General features: G+C 38.7%; 1 protein-coding gene across 1 annotated transcript in view; it reads left to right on the top strand.

The window, feature by feature from the left end:
* Window positions 1-21,429, top strand: part of PARD3 (par-3 family cell polarity regulator) — a 444,448-nt gene that overhangs the window by 339,935 nt on the left and 83,084 nt on the right. The window contains 1 exon segment of the mRNA XM_040060657.1: window positions 6,373-6,627. Coding sequence (XP_039916591.1) covers window positions 6,373-6,627 — 255 coding nt within the window.

The raw sequence follows: 21,429 nt of genomic DNA, 5'->3' as shown, positions 1-21,429 counted from the left end.
CCCTCCCTCGCTGCCACGCAGGGGAGCAACCTTTTCTTTGCTCTTCCTTTTACTGCTAATGCAATTACGCAATGATTTATTGTCATCTTTAAAGCTCCCTGCTACTTTTATTTCACATTATGCTTTGGCCTTTCTGATTTTGTCCCTGTATGCTTGTGCAAACTGACCACATTTTGCATGTATTTCCTCGTGTGTCCGAGGTCAGAGGATGGTCATATTTCAGTCAACTGGCCACACATGTATGTGTATAGCTGATAAGGCAGAAGTGTTAATATTTTTTCTTTTAATGACTTGAAGAAGGTGGGTCTCTAGCCTTTCAGTTTACAAATTATATTTACATAGCAGTATTTTCTGACTTTTTTTCAAAAATGTGCTTAAGTTTTGAATGAAATGGGGGGAAATGAGGAAGTGGAGGTGTCTTTCTTATTTACAAGCTGTGGCTGTTGGTGGCCAGGATTATCCATTGTGCACAGTGATCCTTCAAAATGATTTTCCCAGGAAAGCAGATGGCTTTGCTGAGAGGTGGTTATAACTGTGATAACTTACTAGCTCTAATCATGGTAAGAAAAGCTAAGTGTCATATGCCGGTTCCAAGTGAAGTCACAGTATTGCCTATAATCGAGGTACCCTCATTAGAAGAGTAGTTGTCAGAAAAATTCTGCCTGGCTCCAGACAAAGGTCAAAGAAAAATACAGGAGAGGACAAGCTCCCATATTGACTTGATTGCCAAAAATTAGAAAAAGGGCCATTAAAGCCCTGAAGGCAGTTGAGGAGGTTGGGGGAGGAACAGTGAGACCTGGTGTGCTGTGCCTGCAAGGTATTTTTCACTGGCAAAGAAGGAGGGGACAAATTTGACAAGATCTGGCTGCTGGCCAATGCACTTTCTGACCTCTTTATTAGAAACGATATCTGGCAAAAATTGGACTGAATGTGTTCATCCCGCTGGACTAACTTGAACAAGCTGACTGGCTTTATAAACGTGTTGTTGTTTTTCTCTGTTTCCAATCCATCATCCCAGCGCATGCCAATGCTAGAACTGAGAACTGGCAGCCGTGAATGGCTTGTCATTAAGCTTCTGTCCTTACACAATGCTGTTTCTATCTTTAATAAACATTGTCAGCCATCTCACATATGTGGAACTGCAAGCGTTCAATACTGATTTTGTAAATGAGTGAGTCTCGGTGGAAAAGACGAGGGTGTGGATTATCACTTGGGCAATAGCTGAATCCTGGCAGCAGCAGGAGGATTAATTGAATTGACCAAGCAATTGCACACCAGAAACAGCAGCCAACTTCTTTTCTGCTCTTAGGGGAGGGCATTGCTGCCATTACAATGGCAAATGTAATGAACTAGCCATGAATATCCTTCCCATGCCGTGTTCATCAATTAAGATAAGTAGTGATATTTTTGCAAGGACCTAAATCACTAATGTGAAAAAATCCAAACAAAGTAGACTGAAGGTCCCAGGGGATTTGGGATATATTTATATTTTAGTCCTAACTTTAGATGAAATTAGTGTTGCTTTCTTTTGACAGTTTTGCTTATTCACTTTTACCAACAGCAGCTCATCCATCTCCACAGATTTGACTTTTCTGTTGCTGAAGAAAGTTAAAGTTTAGTTCAGAGATCTGCTGTAAACATTTAGCTCAGGGTGGAATTTAATTCCAAATGAATATGATTACTTAGTACCCACATATGAGTTACATGGCTAAATGCCCTTTGTGGTCAAGGAGGGGCTACTCAACAGTTGTTAGAGCCTGGAGAAGGGTTTGGCTTCACCTTAAAATGTCCATGTTACAGATGTTCAACTGAATTGTGTGCTGGACCATGCCTGATATGACTGAATCTTGACCAGTTCTTCTGGGAGTTCAAAACATACCTCGACACCTAAATTTAGGTGTCTAAAATAGTAGTTGCCTTCATTTGAAAACTGAATGTCACTCACAATTTTTAAGAAGGAAACAAGGTAGCTGCTGTTTGCTGGGGACAGCCATGCAAAAGCTTTTGCCTTCTTTTTGTGACCACCATTTTGTGTGCATAGGAATTGCTGTACAATGGGTATGTCTATCATTGCTGGATTAGCTTGCAATGAAAAGCTCTTCTAACAATTATAGGAAGTTCTGCAGCTAACAATATTGTCATTTGAAGCAGTTATCATTAGCTTTTGAATTGAATGGCACACAAATGTACGAGGATAGTTTATACTGAACATTATAATTTGAGTCTCAAAAGTATGACAGTGCGTTGTTGACATTTTCAGTGTTAACACTTCAGCAGGGAGGGTTTAGAAACTTCTTAGGATACCTTTTGTGTTTTTAAAAGTTCAGTTTAAAAACTGAAAAATTGATTAGCAGTTCTTGCAAAAATTCTTTGGCAATGAAAAGAGTTATGTGAATGTTAAACACTGTTATTATTATTATTATTATTATTATTATTATTATTATTATTATTATTATTATTATCAACCCCCCACAAAATCCTTAGAAAGGCTGTAAATCCTCAAAATTAGCTGATCTGAAATCTCAGGCATGCACGTTTTTATTGTGCCATGTCATGAAGGAATGCAATTCAGTGAAGACAGCTTAATAGAGTTATCCACATGCTGAAACCAAAGCACTGTGGTCAAACACTTCACCAGAAACTGGATTTCATTAGTAGGGGTGTTGCTGATGAAGGCTGAAGCACAGAGCGAGTTCTAGGTTCTCATCTGTGCTGCACAGTATTTACATAGCCATTTCAATCTTCCCCACGACAGTCTGCACTGGCATTTCCCGTATCCATACTTGATGTGGTGTGTGCTAACAAATGATTTAGGGCGTATCAAGCATATACACACACGAGCACACAGAGGGGCCAGCATAAAATACAGCATCACGTGAAGTTCAGATCCTTATATAAAAATATGTTCAGAGTTAAAAGCTATTAAATTCAAAAGGGATAATGCAGTATTCAGCTGAGAGCTCTTACTCTTTTCAACAATATGCCTACATATTTTTCCCTAGTTTTGTTCCTTCAAGTTGAAAGACATATTGTTTAAATGTGGTATGTCCTTGAAAAGGCAAAGCCAAACATATTTTAAACAATATTCAAAAATATGTTAAGCAATCAAAATACCTACAGCTTCGTCATGTGAAAGTGGTAGCATTTTCACACTGGCTTAAATGTAAAGCACGAAAAAAATTAAGAGAAAAAAAATCAGAACAGTTTGCGTTTCAGTATAGTTGGACATCTTATACCTTTAATTTTAGCATTATCCTTTGTTAAATATTATTGCAAACAGTTGCTAGGTACTTTGTTTATAATTAACAGGAGGATTAATGCATTTAGAATCTGAATTTTAATAGTATGCATGTGTATTAATACATTGTATTAGCAACTGTAGAAAATACTCTAAAAATTTTCCTGGTGGATGTGAACATAATTACTTGCATAACACTTCAACAATCAGTTCTTTCCCACTTGAATGGGAACAAGTATCCCTCATGGAGCCATGCGTGGGAGAACCTGGATGCTCTGGCTGCAAATTGCTCAGCATCCAAAATATTAAAGAGCAAATAGCAGAAGCAGGAGGAAAGGTGGTTCACATGAAACAGGGAACACTCATGTCTGCACGTGTGGGGAGTGATGTGATCTTCATGGTCAAAAGTCACAGAAGTTCTCTGTCCTCTCCCATAGCAGTTTGTGTAACAAAGGCAGATATCACCTTTAACCACCAGGTAAATCTGTTTTACAAGCACTTCAGGTAACAATGTTTTCTTATGATTGAATTACTCTTTGCTGCATTATTGTTATGCTGTCTGGTTTCATGCACTGAAATGCTGGTTATGCAAAATACATGGAATTTTTTCCTTTAAACTGGTGTGAGACAGTGTTCCTGTATGTGATGATAAATTGTCCATTTGAAGGAGAATTAAAGCTACCAGTGTCTGAGAAATTTCTGATTTCCTTTGTTTCTCCCATTCAAAGGACAAAGCAAATAAATACATTTCTTCACAAAATAATTGGTGCTGTACTACAAATTGGGAGGTAAACTAGAGTGAGAGGAATCAGCATCCACAGGTGATTCTCAGACCTGCTTTTCCTCCCACATAGATACCTTCCAAGTGATTAAGGCTGTAGCACTTCTGAATTAACATCTTTGGGGTAGAGGAGAATGTAAAATATATTTTTTAAATTTAAAATAGACCTACAGAAACCCTGTTTAAGTTTGAAATGGGTTTTGGGTATAAATTTTAGTGCCACTCCACTGTAAATTAAACAAAAAACAATTTCAGTCTGATGTTGCTGAAATTGTAGAGGAAAATTCTCTCAGCTGACTAGTGTTATAGTTTTTACTTTCATTTTTCCCTATTAAAATCAAAAGCAACCTGTAAAGAAAATAATTTTGTATTTGCAAAATTTAAAAGTTATGTTAGTTTAAATAGAACTTTAAATTTATTTTTTTTTTTCTTTTCACTGTGACTGAACATGGGAGATGTAAATGGATCATTGAACCATCAGTGTAGATAGTTCTGCCTGTTGAAGGTAATTCAATCAATCAATTGTGTCCCAAATCACCATCTGTGGTCAATACTTTGAGGATTTGTGGGGGAAAACATGTCTGTGCATCCACACCATCCCTGTATTCCCTTGTTTTTTATGGTGATCTTTGTTACCGTAAAGGAAGTTTGCTTGGGACTCAGTCTGAGGAAGAGACATTTGGATATTCACATACCAGCTCAGAGCAGGATTCACATGCTTGAACACAGATGACTTGTGTCATTTGGGCTGTCACAGTCTCAGAGACTTCAGCATGACCTGGGGGAGTCTTTGCCCAGCAGCTGCAAGTCCATCAGGATTACCTGGGATGTCAGGTGGCCAGAGCTGCTTGTGTTTGAGCAGCTCACTCAAGGCTGGGTGTCCAAGCCCCCGAGGAAGACGTAAGCAACAGCATCAAAAGTGTCTCTAGAGTGACACCTTTCATTCTCTGGCACGTGGATAGTTCCTAGCTCTGGAGTCTGCTGCCAACAGCTCCTGGCCACGGGAGCTGCTGGTAAGGGGAGCATGCACACGTGGCTGCTCTGAGCTCACCTACGGCTGGCACTGGGATCCCATGTCTTGATCTGCAGTCTGATTCCCACCCTTTGTGTATCCCTGTTTGTTTTTGCAAATCTAATCTTGAAGGGGCCATTTAAAAATTTCCAAGAATGTCAAAGTTACCTAACTTTAAGGCTTTTCTATTTTCAGAAGTGTTGAGGCTTGCTTTCAAAAGAGGCAGAGGTGTTGAATAGGTGGCTCTTGTTAAAAGTTGGTGAACAAGATGCCTTTGGAAGTGGCACACAGCAGAGATGCACAGAGCTGTAGTCTGCATGGATGGATGCTGTCACACTGTAGCCATGGCTGTATTAGATGAAAAAGGAGCACATTTTACTAATGGAAGGAGGGAGAGCTTCTTTTTGCGATGATGACAGAGCATTAAATTGGTCTGGGGCGACAGTGTAAGGGGGGGATGTGGTCAGTTTGCTGTGCATGTGTGTGAGCAATGCATCAACTTCTATAAAATACCAGAGACTTTGAAGCACCGATCAAATTTTTATAATAGCTTCATGTAGTTTTGAAAGTATGACCTGTGCTTGTCAGATTCCTGAATGTCATCTGTTTCTATCTGTCACTTTTTATCATACAGCTAAATTAGCGCACATAGATATAAATCCTGTCCAGCATCACCTTTAATTTGTAACTTTAACACAAGGCACATGTTTTTACTTTCTGAGAAGACACAGCCTGCTTTGAGAGATGCCAGATTTGCTTGTTCATTTTTTTAAAAAAGCATGTGCATCTCAAAGGAATCATACAAGAATCTGCTTCTGCTGTTTACTGCATGCCTGCAAACATAAATATGTCCATGTATCCTATCCCTACACAGTTTTTAAATTCTGGAAAAAAAAATATTTTTGTAGTATTTAGCTAAGAAAGTACATTAAAATTCCTCTCTAAGTATGTGCATTAGAACCATTAAATCTGGTAAGTTTTGATGGAGTGAAATAAAATATGAATGGTGTCAGGCCAGGTAATAGCACAGGCATCCTGAGAAGCATGAAACAATAGATTAACTCTGTTTACCAGCAGCTATGGCTAGTCATTATTTAGCTAATAATGAAACAAAGGACAGTGGCTAATCAGATGTACTCCTTAAAGACCAATGTTGATTGTAGCATTGTTTCAGTCTAGGTTTCAACGTCCAAGGTAAACTTGAGACCTCATGGCAAATCAAAACTGGAAACCTTCACTGGTTTCCGTTAAGATAGGCTACCTGGAGTGTCTGCTAACTGCTGCTTTCAAATACCTCAGGGAGGGGCATCCATCGGTTTCAGCCTTCTTTTAATTTTTCAGAATCCAAGCGAAAACTCGAGAATTTCGAGAGAGGCAAGCTCGGGAACGTGACTATGCAGAGATCCAGGAGTTTAACCGGACGTTTGGCTGTGATGCGGATCCAATGTACGCTGGGATCGCTGCCTATGACTCTCCAAACAGTGGCACAATGCCGCTGAACGCCCGACCGCAGAGCCCCAGGGACGGACACACAGTGGAAGCCTTGTACGCCCAAGTAAAGAAACCGCGGAATTCAAAGTCTTCACCTGTAGACAGGTAGGCGCCACACACCAATCAATAAGCCCTCAAAATCTGCCCTTATATTGCTTTTTGTCGTGGGAGATGGTTGTCCATATCAATGGGAAAGGCAGAGCTGCATTTTTATTAATGGCTTTTTAAAGCCTTTATGTAGAACAGTACTGAACTCACTGAAATAAACCTGTTAGAGAATGGGATAGGAAAGTTTTCGGCAGAGCAACCGTGTTAATTCTCTTTCTTCAGATGGTTTGGAATTTTGGAATCACTGAATGAAATTCAAATTTTTGATATAATCAGGTTTATTTGTCAAAGCTCTAGTGAATATGTTTGTGGAATACAACATTTCTAATATATTTACAGCTGTTACAAAATCTCTAAAAGGTTGCAGTTGTTACAGCAAAAATGGGTTAAAGCGTACATGGATTCTAATCCTATTGTAGTCCTGAACTTCAGTCTAAAGGGTGGAGCTTTTTGATTAAATATAGACCAAGTGAGCAAATTCTAAGCTTCACTCATTAATTACTTCTTGGGTTGTAGCTTATGATATGTACTCTTCCTGCAGTTACATTATCTGAACTGTGTCTTGCTTTTTTTTATGCTGAAACTGGGCAAAATTCTGGTTTCTGTTGATGGAGTTCATAGTTTACATGCCTGTTTTAGCTTCAGGTTTTCAAATCAATGTAAAGTAAAAATAGTGAAAGGCAAAATTCACAGGGGTTTTTTGTGCTTTAACAGTGAAAATACACCTTTTTTTTTTTTGCTTACTATTATGAACTTGCAGTTCTGCATTTTCTCAGCTTTTCAAAATTTAACACTAAAATCCTTATGCAAGACATATTGTTCACTCATTTGGAAGTTATTTATTTAGTTTGTTGTAAAGCCATTCATTTTGTTTTCTACTTCACTCTTTTCAGCAGAAAAATATTGAATTTTCTGTTAAATCAGCAAAGCAGTGTCTTTGTGTGCAGTGTTTGAGATCTGTATAGCTTCTACATGAGCATATTCTTGTATATTCTGTTCTAGTTAGTAGAGGAGTAATTTATATTTCAGCTAAATGTCTAAAACTCTTTGAGGGCTGAGAGTGTTGTATTTGATCCTCCACTTGATCTATTTTCCAAGTTTCTTTACACAATATCGATAAATATACATCCTCTAATATGACAAACAAGAAAATCTCAGATGCGTTGTGGAATGCATACATTTTTACTAAAAATCAATTGCACAGCTGCCTTTTTATTTTCTCAATCACACTACTCCCTTGCATTGTGTAAAAGAGCTACTTTTCCTAGTACATGAAAATAATTTATATATTATGAATGTATGTACATTATTTCAGTAAAGGAAGCAAAATAATGTTAAAAGAGGATGGTTTCATCTCTGTCCTTGAAATTTTGTATTCCTTAGGCTTATGTTGGCTGGTGCTGGTATACCCAGGTGCCTGACTTTTCAGCACTTCTGTGCCTTTGGAAATCAAGATAGCTTGGTGGATCTGTCTGCCACGTGGTGACTCTCATGGCTGTTTTTGTTAGACCAAAGGCAGTGTTTCATGCTGGAGTTGAATGGCATCAATGTCACATCAACAAAAAAAAGTTCTTTGATACAAACCTGGCGCAGCAAAATAGGAGACCTGTGTGACCCAGCTAACTCTGTGTGGTGGCTGATAAAAGAGCCAGGAGAGAGTGAGTAAAGTGGAAGATAATGGAGTACCGGGGGAATCTGATGTTAATCAGGTGGGTAGGACTGAAGAGCAGTGGAGTAGTGTTGTACATTCAGGCTGCTCCTGGAGCATGGAGGGTCCTGTCTCTCACAGCTGGATCACGCTGTGACAAAAGGAAAGACCCAGCACACACAATGGGCCTGAGCAAAGGGATAAAATGCAAGTAGGGTACTAGAAATGGGGCATGAAAAACCAGAGCTAGTCCTGTGATTAAGGGGGACACATTTGACAAGAAACACCCAGAAGAAATATTTAATTCAGATGTAAAAATATTATTATTTGCTGTCAATGTACTCTGAAATACCTGTTCAGGGGTCTGAGGTGTGAAGGTTTGGTGTATAGGGTTTTCTTTCTGCTCTCTCTTCACATCTTTATCAACAACCAAGCTGTTCGTGAATGTTGTATGGTGAATCCCACCTGGTTCCAGGAGACCTTCTGGGGAATGTTGCAGTGATGTGTGCAATCGCAGGCTCAAAGTTACCTCTCTCAGAAGCTGGGTCTATATTTTGGGTCTAGTGCTAAGTATGTCACAGAATCGTATAATAAATAGTTTGGATTGGAAGGGATCCTAAAGATCACCTAGTTGGGCATGGAGGAGGTTTAACAGCTGTGAGGGAACAGCTTTCAGTCATCCTTGAGGTGTGTGAAGGATGTGTGGGAGCTTCACCTATGTAATGTTCAGCTTGAGAGCTTGGATTGTGGCTGAGGTACCTTCCCAAAGGCTGCTCACTCTTTTGCAGGCTTTATCTTAGATATACTGAGAAAGCATCATCTTGAGCATTCTTGTAAGAATGCATTGTGACCATGTGAACCTGAGGTGTTTGTTACTGTTTTGTCTTCTTGTATGTAGAATACCCGTCTCCTCACCCCATGTGCATTGCAACCTCTTTCTTGCTATCCCTTTCCAGCAGTGAGACCTTCCTCTTGGCATGTCCTCTTATGCCCCTTTTGACACCAAGCATCCAAGTGCCTCTGCTCAAGGCTCTTCTCCATGGAGCTCTCTTCTCTGCAGTCTGATTTATTCTGATAATGCTACAAGAAATCTGATGAGAAATGGTTGTAGTTCGGCATCCTTAAAATATTGTGTACATGAGTGCTCACCTGTGGTGAGTGTTGCTTTCAGTGTGTTTTACCTCTTCGCCCTCCCATCCTTTCCTTTCTTCTGGATGTTTCAGAAGTTACCCAAGCAGAAACAGTTGCTTTCAGGAAAGGGAAATCACTCACAGTGTGTTACCCTTGTACTGAACTGCCAGGAGCTGGTAATGGCCAGGCTGTCTCAAATCTTTAGCACGTTCATATTAAAAGCAGCATTGTTTATATGGGAAATGTTATTTCTGTTGAAGTTTGGTGCTTAGTGCCAAACAAAATTTGACATTTAAGTATGTCCAAAAGGTTATTTAAAAGTCTGTTACAAAGGATCATAAGACAGAATGTCCTATAATAGTTTGCATACCACTGCTGAATAATTATGACAATTTTTTTTATAACTTGCAAGAGAATTACTGTGCTTGTGTGTGAGGCCTTGTCAGAGTTTGTTTTCCTTTAATATTCCCCAAATTTCTTCATTCCTTCCATCAACACATGCCACCAACTGTTGCAAGTTTAACTGTATCATGGCAAATAGTGAATAGCAAAGTGGAGGACAAGTGTGTAAACTGCTCAGCAGTGTAGACAGTACAAAATGGTAGGAAGCACATGGTTATTCCTTCAACTTTGTCTCTCCATTTCTCTAAATAGAAAATAGATCATATAATGTCAAAATACAGCAAAGGAGGAAAAATATGTTAACTCACTCATTGGAGACATGCACAGCTAGAGGTTTGTAAGTGATGATGTTTTACCCAATGTTACTGACAACGGCTATTAAAAAAAAAAAAACAACCAAAAAACTAGCCTGTAAATAGTAAATGCTACTCAAATGTATCCTTACAGGATTTGAAACTGGTTTAGAATTACTTTAATGCAGATTTGTATTGCATCAGAGTTCAATCACTAATGGATATTGGTGGAGTTTAGAAGGGAAAGTATTGCTTGGTTGGTTGGTTTGGTTTTTCAGTGATTATATCAGTTACAGATGTAGAACTAAAAAAAGTTTCCTGTTCTCTATCCTGGAGAATCAAAGCAGATTGTCTTTCTTTACAGAGGAGTTTCTTGCTCAGAAAAAAGGAAGCTCTAGCAATAACTAACTAAACAAACAAATAAATATGTTGGAAGAGATTGATAATCAGTGTAAATCCATATACATGAGCTGCCCTTGTGACATCAGCTCCATCCAATGTGCTGATAGCAAATAGAGACAGGCTGCTAAGATGTTTTTCACTTCTGTGTTAGGCATTGATGGAGTGAAGCAGAGGTGGAATGTATAATCTATGTTTATTTTACCATTCAGGAAAGAGGTGTCTCAGGAACATAGTTCTTGAGAATAAGGGTTTCAGCTTAGCTGAAAAATGTCTGTAGTATGTTTTGCATCACAGAGAAGAGAAGCGGAATGCCTGATCAATACTGCTTTTCATGTAGATGACAAGGATGCCATACAGTGGGGCTTTATGGCAATCACCTGACATCCATAGCTGAGCATGATGTAGAAAGACAACTCCTAATGGCTGTCACACTGTAATCATTTCCCACCAAGAGTGCATTGTCCTGAAATAAAATTGAAATGAAATTGAAATAAAATAGGCGCTGTGCTGCTGTAAGTCTAAATAGCTTGAAAATAGTAGGTTAGACTCCTCCAGCTTGCTGAGGACATTTTAATGGAAACATAAATACCATAATCATATGCTTTTTGCATGCATTTTGCCATTAAAAGAAAAAAAAAATCTTCATTTTAGAAGGGAGACCTTTATGAACTGGTTTATTTTCCACCAGGAGTGGAATCAAGTTATGTCAAAGGAATATCTGGGAACTGAAAATAACCCCACTTCCTTTAACTGTCATCTGCTCAGTGCAAAAAGGCAAGATTGTTTTTTTTCAGGTCAGGTCACATACTTTGCTTGCTGCTTTTCCAAAAAGAAAGGGAGAACATTTTATTAAGTTGTTAACTTCGATTCTCTCAGTAATATCTTTGTGCTTAAATTGGCATGAGAGTAATGAAACCTGGAAACTGCATAGAAAAACTCTAATATAATAAAAGAATATGTAAAAAGTGAAATAAGCAGACCCTGTCTTTCTAGTGTGCATAAAATAACTCTTAGCAATAGCAAAATGGGTCATGAAAGCTATGAAATACTATATTGCTGTGCTTGGATAAATATTTGTTAAAAAAGCAGGCTCTTGTGCAGCTATATTAAACTGCTTTATTAGTAGTGTCAGTCACAAGAGTGTTCTTAAGTCGGTGGGATCATTTATGCGTAGGAATCTGAGCTGAGTGCCAGGCCCACCAGAGATAGAGATAGGGGTTATTACTCAGGGTGATGCATTCTTCCTATAAATGCTAGGATGTTTCTTAGATGAAGAGATTTTTTGATGGTTCTGGAAGCTGACTTGAAGAGCACTTTGATGAAGGGAAAGGCCACAGCACTGCAAACCATCTATCCAGTGACATTTTAAACCTGCAGAGCTGTGCAGAATAACTACCTATATTGAATAAGATTGTGAGTAAGCTCTTCCCTCCTACCTCTGTTTACATTGCTGATTTGGAAGTGTTTTCCTATCTCCTGGATCCCTTGTTCTTCCCTGTTTATCACCCTCTGCCACCAGAGCCCTGCAGATACTGTGCTACAGGGGAAGGTACCACTCATGAAGGTAAATAGGTTGAGAAAATATTCCCTCAAGGTTGCAAGTATTTCAGAGCAGGGACCTTCTTGTTTTGCAAACTCCGTATAAGTACTTGGTAATGTTTCAGAAATTAATAATCACAGGTTTTAAATCTTTACCTTCCAGTCAGTGTCACTCTTTTGTGGCATTACAAAGCTTCATTCCTGTGAGAATCTGACTTCAGGAAAGACTTTCCTGGCCTAGGAAATGGCACATATGCCATTATGGAATAATCAGACTCTCCAAGGCAATCTGCCTGGAGAGCAGTGGGTTAATGAACTATTTGCAGATCTCTAATGTGTAAAACTGAAAATAATATTTGGAAGTCATTGTGGTATTTTTCCTCCTCTGTCTGTTATAACCCAGAAAAGGATTAGTTAGAGCCTCTGTGAGACTCTTCATGGGGTTTAATTTCACTTTAGCGCTAACACATTGGGGTTTTTTGTTTCTCTACCCTTCATCCTATAAGCCAGTAATCCTTGCCCCCAGGACTGCCTAAAAATTAGCTTGGTCTCTCGTAGACCAAGAATATTTAGAACCCAATAGACACTATTAGCATTGGCATTTTATTATCTTAGGTTGGTTGTTTTCTTTTGTTCTTCCGTCTTGATAGAATATAAGACAAGTTTTAATATAAATTCATGAGGATTTATGTAGGCTCCCTATTGTGAAAGTATGCAATTGCACTCCCCTGTTTGGGTTACCGCTTTGGTGGAATAAATGGCAGACTTACAGTGAACTCTATTCAGGTCTCCCATTTTAATTATTTGAAAGTCCTGGTCTCTCTCTGAATAGATAGCAAGCACTGATACTGTTGTGAGAACCACGTCTTTCTGCATTTACCACAGCCACAGCCTCACTGAAACCCCGGTGGTTCCTCTTCCCCTCTCCCCCGGCCGGCTCGCCGTGCAGTCTGAAGTGTGACAGCTATTTGTTTGTTTTCACAAAAGCAGCTGGAGTTAGCAGCTCTACAAATGGTTGCAGTGGGCAAATGCACAGAGAGATAAGAGAGATGAACTTCCCGCTCTGGGTTACAGGAGCAGGAGGTGAAGGGGGGCCAGCCCAAACGTGCCCGGGGTGCCCACATTCCGGGAGACTGCGGATGGGTGATTCTCAATTCCTAAGTGCAGGTGAGAGACTGTTTATAAAAGGGGGGTCAAAACCTGTCACTTCAGTTCAATATTTTAGTAATTTAAATACGTTGTAACCCAATTATGCATAGTATTTTTTGTTGGTATATTAGTACAATTTGCACACAGATAGAGATCAAGTGTTTTGTTGCTTGGATTAAAAAAGAGATTTTTTTTTTCTCAGATGGTAGAAGTTAATATTTAATTAAAAAAAAAAAAAAAAAAAGAAGGAAAAAGAAAACTATAATTATATATCCTAGTATGAAAACATGGTGCAAAAGCTAGACTGAGCCGTATCTCAGGCATCAAATGATTATTGTATGGCTTGAGATTGCAGTCCAAAAACCCAGCTGTGTGTGTAACGTGCACATCTTTTTTTCCCACTAATGCCATCAATGCAGCTTGAAGTTCTTCATCCTGAGAAAATTATGGGAAATATTTGAGTACACAAAGCTGAAAAATCAAAGGCTTTCCCATTCATTAAATCAAATTCTTTGATCCTACCAGTGTAAACTGCTGAAATCTGTTCTTTGCAAGTCCTACTAACCAAAATTTGGATTGCAGACTGATGTTGTGCCTCACTTGAACACCATAATTTAATCAGTTTAATTTGTTGTTACTGTTGAATGTGGCCCTTTCTAAATAGAATACAAATTTATGATCTTTTTGTCTTTTATGTCCCTCCAGTCAACACATCTGTTCCTCTTTGGTGAAGGATTCAGGCTTCTCCTTTCCAAACATTTGAAGTGCTAGGGGTTTTTCATTTTAGATTTGTCTGATTATGGGAGAGGGGTGCACAGGAAGAGCTTGGAGAGACTCCTGTGTTTTCATGAAATCTTGGCTTTTTACTTTCTAAAATTAAATATGCAATATGGAGTTATATCTTTAATGTAATAGATTAATTTAATAGATGAACAGTAAAATGTTCTTCTAATATTGTAGGGTTTGAAGGGATTTTCCTTCTTTTTTATTTTTATGAATGATGTCTCCTTCACAGATGAGACAAACTATATTTAACTGCACTGTTTATCCTTATGGCCAGTCTTGTTTGTTTATGTGACTTACAAATCATCCTGCTTATGGTCAACGTATTTTGTCACTGGAGGAAGTGGTGGAGTCTAATTGTGGGGAGGAGTCCTCTACAGTGAACTTCAGGAAGGAAAATAGCATCACTTCATATAGGTTGCAGGGGGAAGTGGTTAATTCCTTTTAACATACTGTAAACTCATTGAATGAATGCATATGAAACATACCACACCGGCAGCCCTGGAAACTGAGAAATTGCTGAAAGATCTCATTTCAGTTTGTTCTTGGTTGGAAAGCTGAAAAACAGTGCTTTTCCACTCATCACTCAGAAAACAGCGTATATTCCCACAGCCTTGTACTTCATAATATATTGTTAAAGAAGTGGTTTATAAGGTGTTTGAAATCTTGTTGCTTAAGGCTCAAACACTGTGATATGAAACATTGAAATGTTTCTTGCATGACCTATTTTGTACGATTAGGTATTTCTGAAGAACATCAGACTTATTTCTAAAATTAGACTTACTTGCCATGATTTCTTTTTTTTTCATTCTTCAAAATACTAGTGGCATTTAAAAAGCTTTTCAATTTGATGTGTTCATAGCACTCTTTCTTCCATGATGGATATATCAAATGTTATTATGGTAAATAGATGACATATTTGTAATGGATAGGTAATTTCATCTACCCGGAGTTTAGACAGTGATATAACATATAAGACTTAATTTGTGAAAGAAAAAGCAGAGGAGCAGATTTTGCTTCATTTTAATTTGTGTGTATAGTTTTGTAACAATAACGAGTGGCGTGCCTGAGCTGCATTGCTTTCTGTAATGAAATGTCTTCTGTGTGCAACAATTCATTGTTGATTACAGCCTTCCCAGGTTTCCATTTAAAAGGCAACACAGGACAAACTGGGACAAAAAGAGAACACATAATTTCTACTCCCAACATTTAAAAAAACCAATTAGAATTAGACTTCAAGGGATGTGCGAACTAATGTCCCTCAGACTTTTCGTTTCCCCTTATTTTTGGGATGGCAAGAGCTCTGACCTGACAAACAAAGAAGACAGAAAATATTAGTGTCGGTCTTTATTTCCCAAGACATAGTTCATGGCTCATTAACACTGGTAGTATATGTTACTATGCTGCAGAGGAAACAAGCAGAAGTTGCCTGTCGTTACTTTGTAATTGTGTTAGTAGATATAGTGGGGAAAAAGAAAAAAGAAAAAAAGAAAGAGAAGGTTTAGGTGTGTATTATTTTGTACATCATCTTAAACTGTGCTGTGTCTGCCAGCTTAAGACAAACTCTATGCATATCAGCTAAAATGTCAAATTAACCCACCCATTTTTAGGATTGCTAAATGCCCATCAAGGAATGGAGGATTGTGCTGAAGCTATTTTAATTAGTGAAGTGTGATTTAAAGGTTGCTAAAATCAAAAAGAGCTTATTCATTTTTCATCAATAATAATTTTTCTTAATATTTCATCAAAACCTGCTGATTTGGAGACCACCTTCTGGGCTTTGATTCATTAGGACTGCAGACATAATTTAATTTTTTCCCCTTTCCTCATTCTGTGATATGCTCTTTCATCTTTGAGACATTGTTAAGATGTTTCCAACATTCACAGATTGCTAATTGATCCAACTTTTTTTTAAAACTGTACTTAAGACAGAGGCTTCTTTTCTATGGAAACAATTTTCCTTGCATTTTCTCTTATTAGTGTTTTTTTGCCATTTCTATACCTGATAAAGTATAAGTTCTCAAACAGATATTGAAAATGGAGGACATGTATGGTTTTGTATATGGCAAGTGAGGCAAAAATATCAGAGACATGTTAGGGGGAATTTAAAAGAGTTGGCAGAGTTATTAAGATTGTGCAGTTACTACATTAGGCCTTTATAGTTCATCTAGAACGAACCTGGTGTTCAAGCAGTGCTGTAAGTAATGTGGTTTTTTTGTCTAAATCTTAGGGGGATCATGGAGAAGAGCAATTATGGGAATTTATGCGAAAGCATTTTGTGAAAGGATTTACAATTAAAAGAAATTGCTCCTTTCGCTTTAGTAGGGCTGTTCATCAAAGTTTTGTCTACATTATCATACTCTGGTAATTTCTATTCCCCAAATGCATTTCTGTTACTATTTTAAGTTGAGATTCATAACCTGTTTCTTCTTGAAAGATTTCCCTGCAGAGTAGTATCTGGAAAGCTTTCCATTTGGGTACTTTCTTAAAACGACAAGGTTACTCAGCATGGTGGGTTGGAGCAGTCCAGGTGCTATGGGCTGCACCCTGATCCGTTTCTGTGAGTGCTTGGAAAACCGTCACAACCTTCATTTTCCTGTGCTCATCTCAGTTGTGAAATGTGTCATACTGGGTGGGTGCACCTGATGTCCATTCTGTGAAGGCACAGTGAATTAGAGAAGGGTCATCTTTTTCTTTTCTTCCACGAGGCTGTTTTCCTCAATTCAGTCTAATTAGAATTTCAGAAACATCCTCTACATCTTGCTTAGATGGCCAGAGCTAAGTTGTTTGTCCTGTGAAGCCACACTGAACCGTTCATGCAGACTGAATTTCATTAGCTTTCATTAGTTTTGCTGTTCTGCTGTAGTTGAAACTGTTGCAGCTCAAGATTTAGCAGGAAAATAGGTAAAGCCAACGTACCATTCAATGTCAGAAATAATCCTGCTTTATTGGAGATCACACTTAGGTTTTTTTATTATTCCTTCTCGTGGCTCAGATGTCTCCATCTTTTATGTAGCATGTCATATGTGTGTGTCCACATTCAGTAGAGCACATGCCCATGTGCAGAATGAATGCAGATACAAGAATGTGTTTAGCCATGGCAAAATTTTTATGTGCAAGTGTTTATGTCTATATGTTTTTGTATCTCTAAAAAATCCCCTGCTCCAGAGGAGGTGACCTCCAGAAGTCATCTAGTCCAACCCCCTGCTCAGAGTGCATTTGGTCAGGTCAGGCTGCTCAGGGCTGCAGTTGTATCTTGAATATCTCTGAGGATGGAGATTTCATTCAGCTCCCTGGGTGCCTGTTCCAGCATTTGATCAGCTTCATACTAGCTAGAAAAACAAAGGCAAAAAGAAAAAAGGTTTTTATATCAGAATTTCCTGTGCTCCTGTTTGTGTCCATCATCTCTCGTTCTAATGCTATGCAACTCAGAGAGGAGTCTGGTGGTGTGTAAAAGAGAAACGAAAAAACCTAACCAAAATTAATGAATCATGTAATATTTGGAATATGAAACAAAAGATTCAAAATTTTCAGGCATCAAAAGAAATTTTAAAATAATAAGGATTACCTTACAAAATATTTGTTATCATTGAACTTATCCTTAAATGATAGCTAATGTTGACTTTTTTACCTATTGTCTTTTCATATTTCAGAATACACTTAACTACATGTCTTGTTTCTCTGAAATTATTTTGAAAACATGTATTGTCTTTTTCTCAACTACACTCTCAAAACTTGAATAATAAGTCTGAGAAAAAAAGTATAACTCTTAATTCTTCATTAAATAAAGGAAGCTGCACAGGAAGTTGCCTTTTCTCCTTTAATTCACAGGTTTTTTATTATGCTTACAGCATTCAGCTCCACCAAAAATGATGCATCTTAAAGTACCCTTAAAAACGACTCAGAGCTGTGTGTGTTGTTGGATTGCTCCTTACACATACTTAGTCCTGCTGGGGCAGGATTACTGCTGTGTGGGACATGTGGCTCTGGCAGCCTTTCCACTGCTAAAGGATTTTCTGTGTCTCTTTTAACACTGAGGTTCTGCGGCTCATCTGCACAGTTTCCTGGACAAAAAGAGATAATAACTCCCAGAGAAATGATGTTGGCAGTGAATTCTGAAACAAAGGCTTTGAGCGTTTCTCAAAGTCCTGCTTGCTATGTTCATTCTGGGCTGGAATTTGCAGATGCTGAGCGCATTGCAGGAATGGAGGCTCAGGAGACACGGGATCTCCTGTGGAGCTGAAGGGACACACCAGAGGAAAGAGGGGGAAATGAAGCAACTCTCCCATGGAGATCAGGGAGAGGAAGGAAGAGATCTACCTGCAGGATGGAGATCAGGGAGAGGAAGCTACCTGCTGAGCTTGCTGGGACAAAGGGGAGCCAGCTATCCTCTCACCTGCAGGGGTAAAAATAATAGCAAAATCAACTGCCCTCGTAAGCACAGATGAGGAGTAGGATGGTCTGTTCAGGGTTATCTTTCATCTAGAGAGTATATTTGCAAGGACCCTGAAGAACTCCATAACCTTTAATGGGACTTGTAGTTGATATAACTACTACTTCACCTCTCAGCTGATGCCCTCACCACTCCCTGCACTGACATCTGGGCAGTGACACACTGCTGCTCTTTAATTGCACATAAATCAGGGCCAGAGAGTGGAGACAAGCCAGGACAGTATGGAAGGAGAATTTGAGTGTAAAAGGTAATTACCTGGACTGAAACACGGTCAGGGCACCAAGGTTAATACCTGTATGCTTGTGAGAACTGCCTGTTGATATTCTTTCAGAAACTATTTTCTACAGGGTTACAGAGAAGACCTTGTTAGCCACTTGGTCTGGTCTCCTCTATACACAAAATTGCTTCATACTGTGGTGTATTCTATCACCTGCATAGTGCACATGGAAATGGGGTGTGTTCAACAGCATTATGTAGGCTCTTTCTCTTATAGCTCTTGTTTGAGAAGACGATTGCCTGGTATTTAATCTAAATTTTTTGTTTTGTTGCCTCCATGTTCTCTTGAATGTACTAAGGTCTACAACAGAAAGACATAAACCATCTGAGATACATGGTACCTATCTAAGAGTGTCCCTTGAGATACTAAGAAAGGAAGAAAAAGCTACTTTGATGTATGTTCCTCAGTCACAAAACAGCAAGTTAACTGCTGCTGAGAGCTGAACAAAGCAAGCTTAGCTATTACCACATCTCACCACAAAAGACACAAAGGGTTACCATCTTCCTTTCCTTCTTTGTAGACAAATGCAACATCACTCCTTTTGTATGCTTAGTTTAATAATATTTTTCATATTTCACCCTCTTATTTCAACACTCCATCTTCAGTCAATTTATATTCTCTGGGTAGAGCACAGGAGTGCCATTTCAAGCAACTCAGCAGTCACATCCTTCATCATTCTCCCTGAGCTACTCAAACCTTCTCTTCACTGAGGCAGTACCGAGAGCAGAGCTGCCTCAAGTCATTCAAGAACTCTGAAAAGTGTTTTTCCATTTCTTTCTCAGACTGATATTTATCCCATCTTAAAATCCTCCATACTTTCATCTGAAGGTAGCTATCTCTTGAATACCTTTCTAGTAGGAGGAGAAATAAATTTTCTTCTGCTCTTGACCTTGTTTTTGATGGGTGTTTTTCATTTGTAAGAAACCTACAGCATTTCACAAGGTTCTGCGCAGAACCATTTCACAAGGTTATGCCTGTCAGTGTTACCTGAGCATCTTTTCAGGGGAGGACACAGGACATTGTGTCTATTTGTCCTAATCCTGGCTGAATGTGGACATCCAGAAGGAAAACTGGCATTCCTACAGATCGAGCCAAGTCTTCGTAGCTGTGGCTGCAATATTTTATTCCTTACAGACAGACACTGAAAAGGACTCTGCACATTCAGCAGCTGGGTACACAATCTAGCATTCAAGCTAGGCAGTGTAAGATCAGATTTTTATTTTGTTATTGGTTTTTATGGTTGATAGCATAATGATCATTAATATTTCACTGGAATTTATTGTAAAAGAGAATTATATTGTAATGTTAGAGGGAAATGTTGAAACTTTCATGTGATTTTAAATTGCTGTGTATCCAGTCTGACAAATTGTGCTAGTGTATAGGAAATGAAAGAACTAAGAGAAGTTTGAACTCATGTGAGCAAAGGAAGGCAATTTTATACAGTAAATAAATACAATATTAAGAAGGATGGCACGAGGGAAGTGGTTGATGTGAGAGGAACGTGTCAAAAATAGGAGGAAATGAAAGTTAGAAGCATCAGGCTGAGGTCTAAGGATGAGAATGAGGTTGTGTGCACAAGGTAAAAAGATCTCCCAGGCTTTGGACTTGGAGATGACAAGAAGGTGGGATGAAGATGGTTATAGGAGGTAAAGAAAGGTAATTATTACATTTCAGCAATCCTTAATGTATATATATAATGTATAGTATGGTCCTTGGCTATAATTTAATTCACTGAGAATACAACCAATTAAATTCTGCTGTAATGCTTTTTCCCCCCGTATGAGCGCTCTTCCAGGATTCACCTGAGATTAGGCAAAGATATCTGAGCTCATTTATTCCCACCCTGCAACTTCAGCACTGCTGCAGATACAAAAATGAAGCCTTGACTGCTGCATCCCATTTGATACCACATCGGAACAATTTAAAGAGACATAAAACAGCAGGAGCTGCAATGTAGGTGTTCAGGTTCTTGCTGCTCGGTCACATTACTATCTTGCTGTAACTGCAAGGGTGTTGCAAACTTGATTAAAAAAATTAATGATGAGAAACAAAGGGATGAGCAAAGAGACCAAAAGAAAAAAGTGAAGAAACCGTGCAAGAAGTTTATTGCACGCAAGACATCCAATTATCCCTCAGAGCCCACATCCCTTGTCTAATTGCCTAAGTTGATCCTTCTTCAGGACTGAATGGATTAAATGTAATAGCAGGGCTGGTGGAAAGCAGCCTATGGGACACATTTTGTGAACAGGCTTGCATGAACAGCAGAATAGAGTTTCTATTTGCTTCTGTTTGTCTGGGCCTTCTGTTATCAAAAGAGGAGCAAAGAATGAAAAATATGAGGGTTTTTGATTAGGAAATAGTCCCTTTGGCCTGGAGTTGAGACACTAGAGGATGCTGGAAAGCCTATCCTGATACTTTTTATGCTGTGCGAGTCTGTATGGTGTATTACTCTCTGGGATCATAAATTCTCACTTTACACTATATTGAGTTCATTTGAAAAACTGAGGGAACAGGAAAACTTCTTCAGAATATTTCACTACAAATTCACTAGACACTGGAGAGTGTCAGGATTGAGCTGGCATTAAAATGAGAGCGAGTGGCAGCCCAGATCCTTGTCTCACAGCAGCCACATGAGCCAAACTCACAACGGTGGAAAGACAACTGTCAGGCTTAATGTACCTTAAAGGACTTCTGTTTAAGAGATTCCACTGCAAACACACCA

This window comes from Hirundo rustica, chromosome 1 (assembly GCF_015227805.2).
Source record: "Hirundo rustica isolate bHirRus1 chromosome 1, bHirRus1.pri.v3, whole genome shotgun sequence".
Classification (NCBI taxonomy): Eukaryota; Metazoa; Chordata; class Aves; order Passeriformes; family Hirundinidae; genus Hirundo; species Hirundo rustica.
This window is presented reverse-complemented; position numbering and strand designations above follow the sequence as displayed.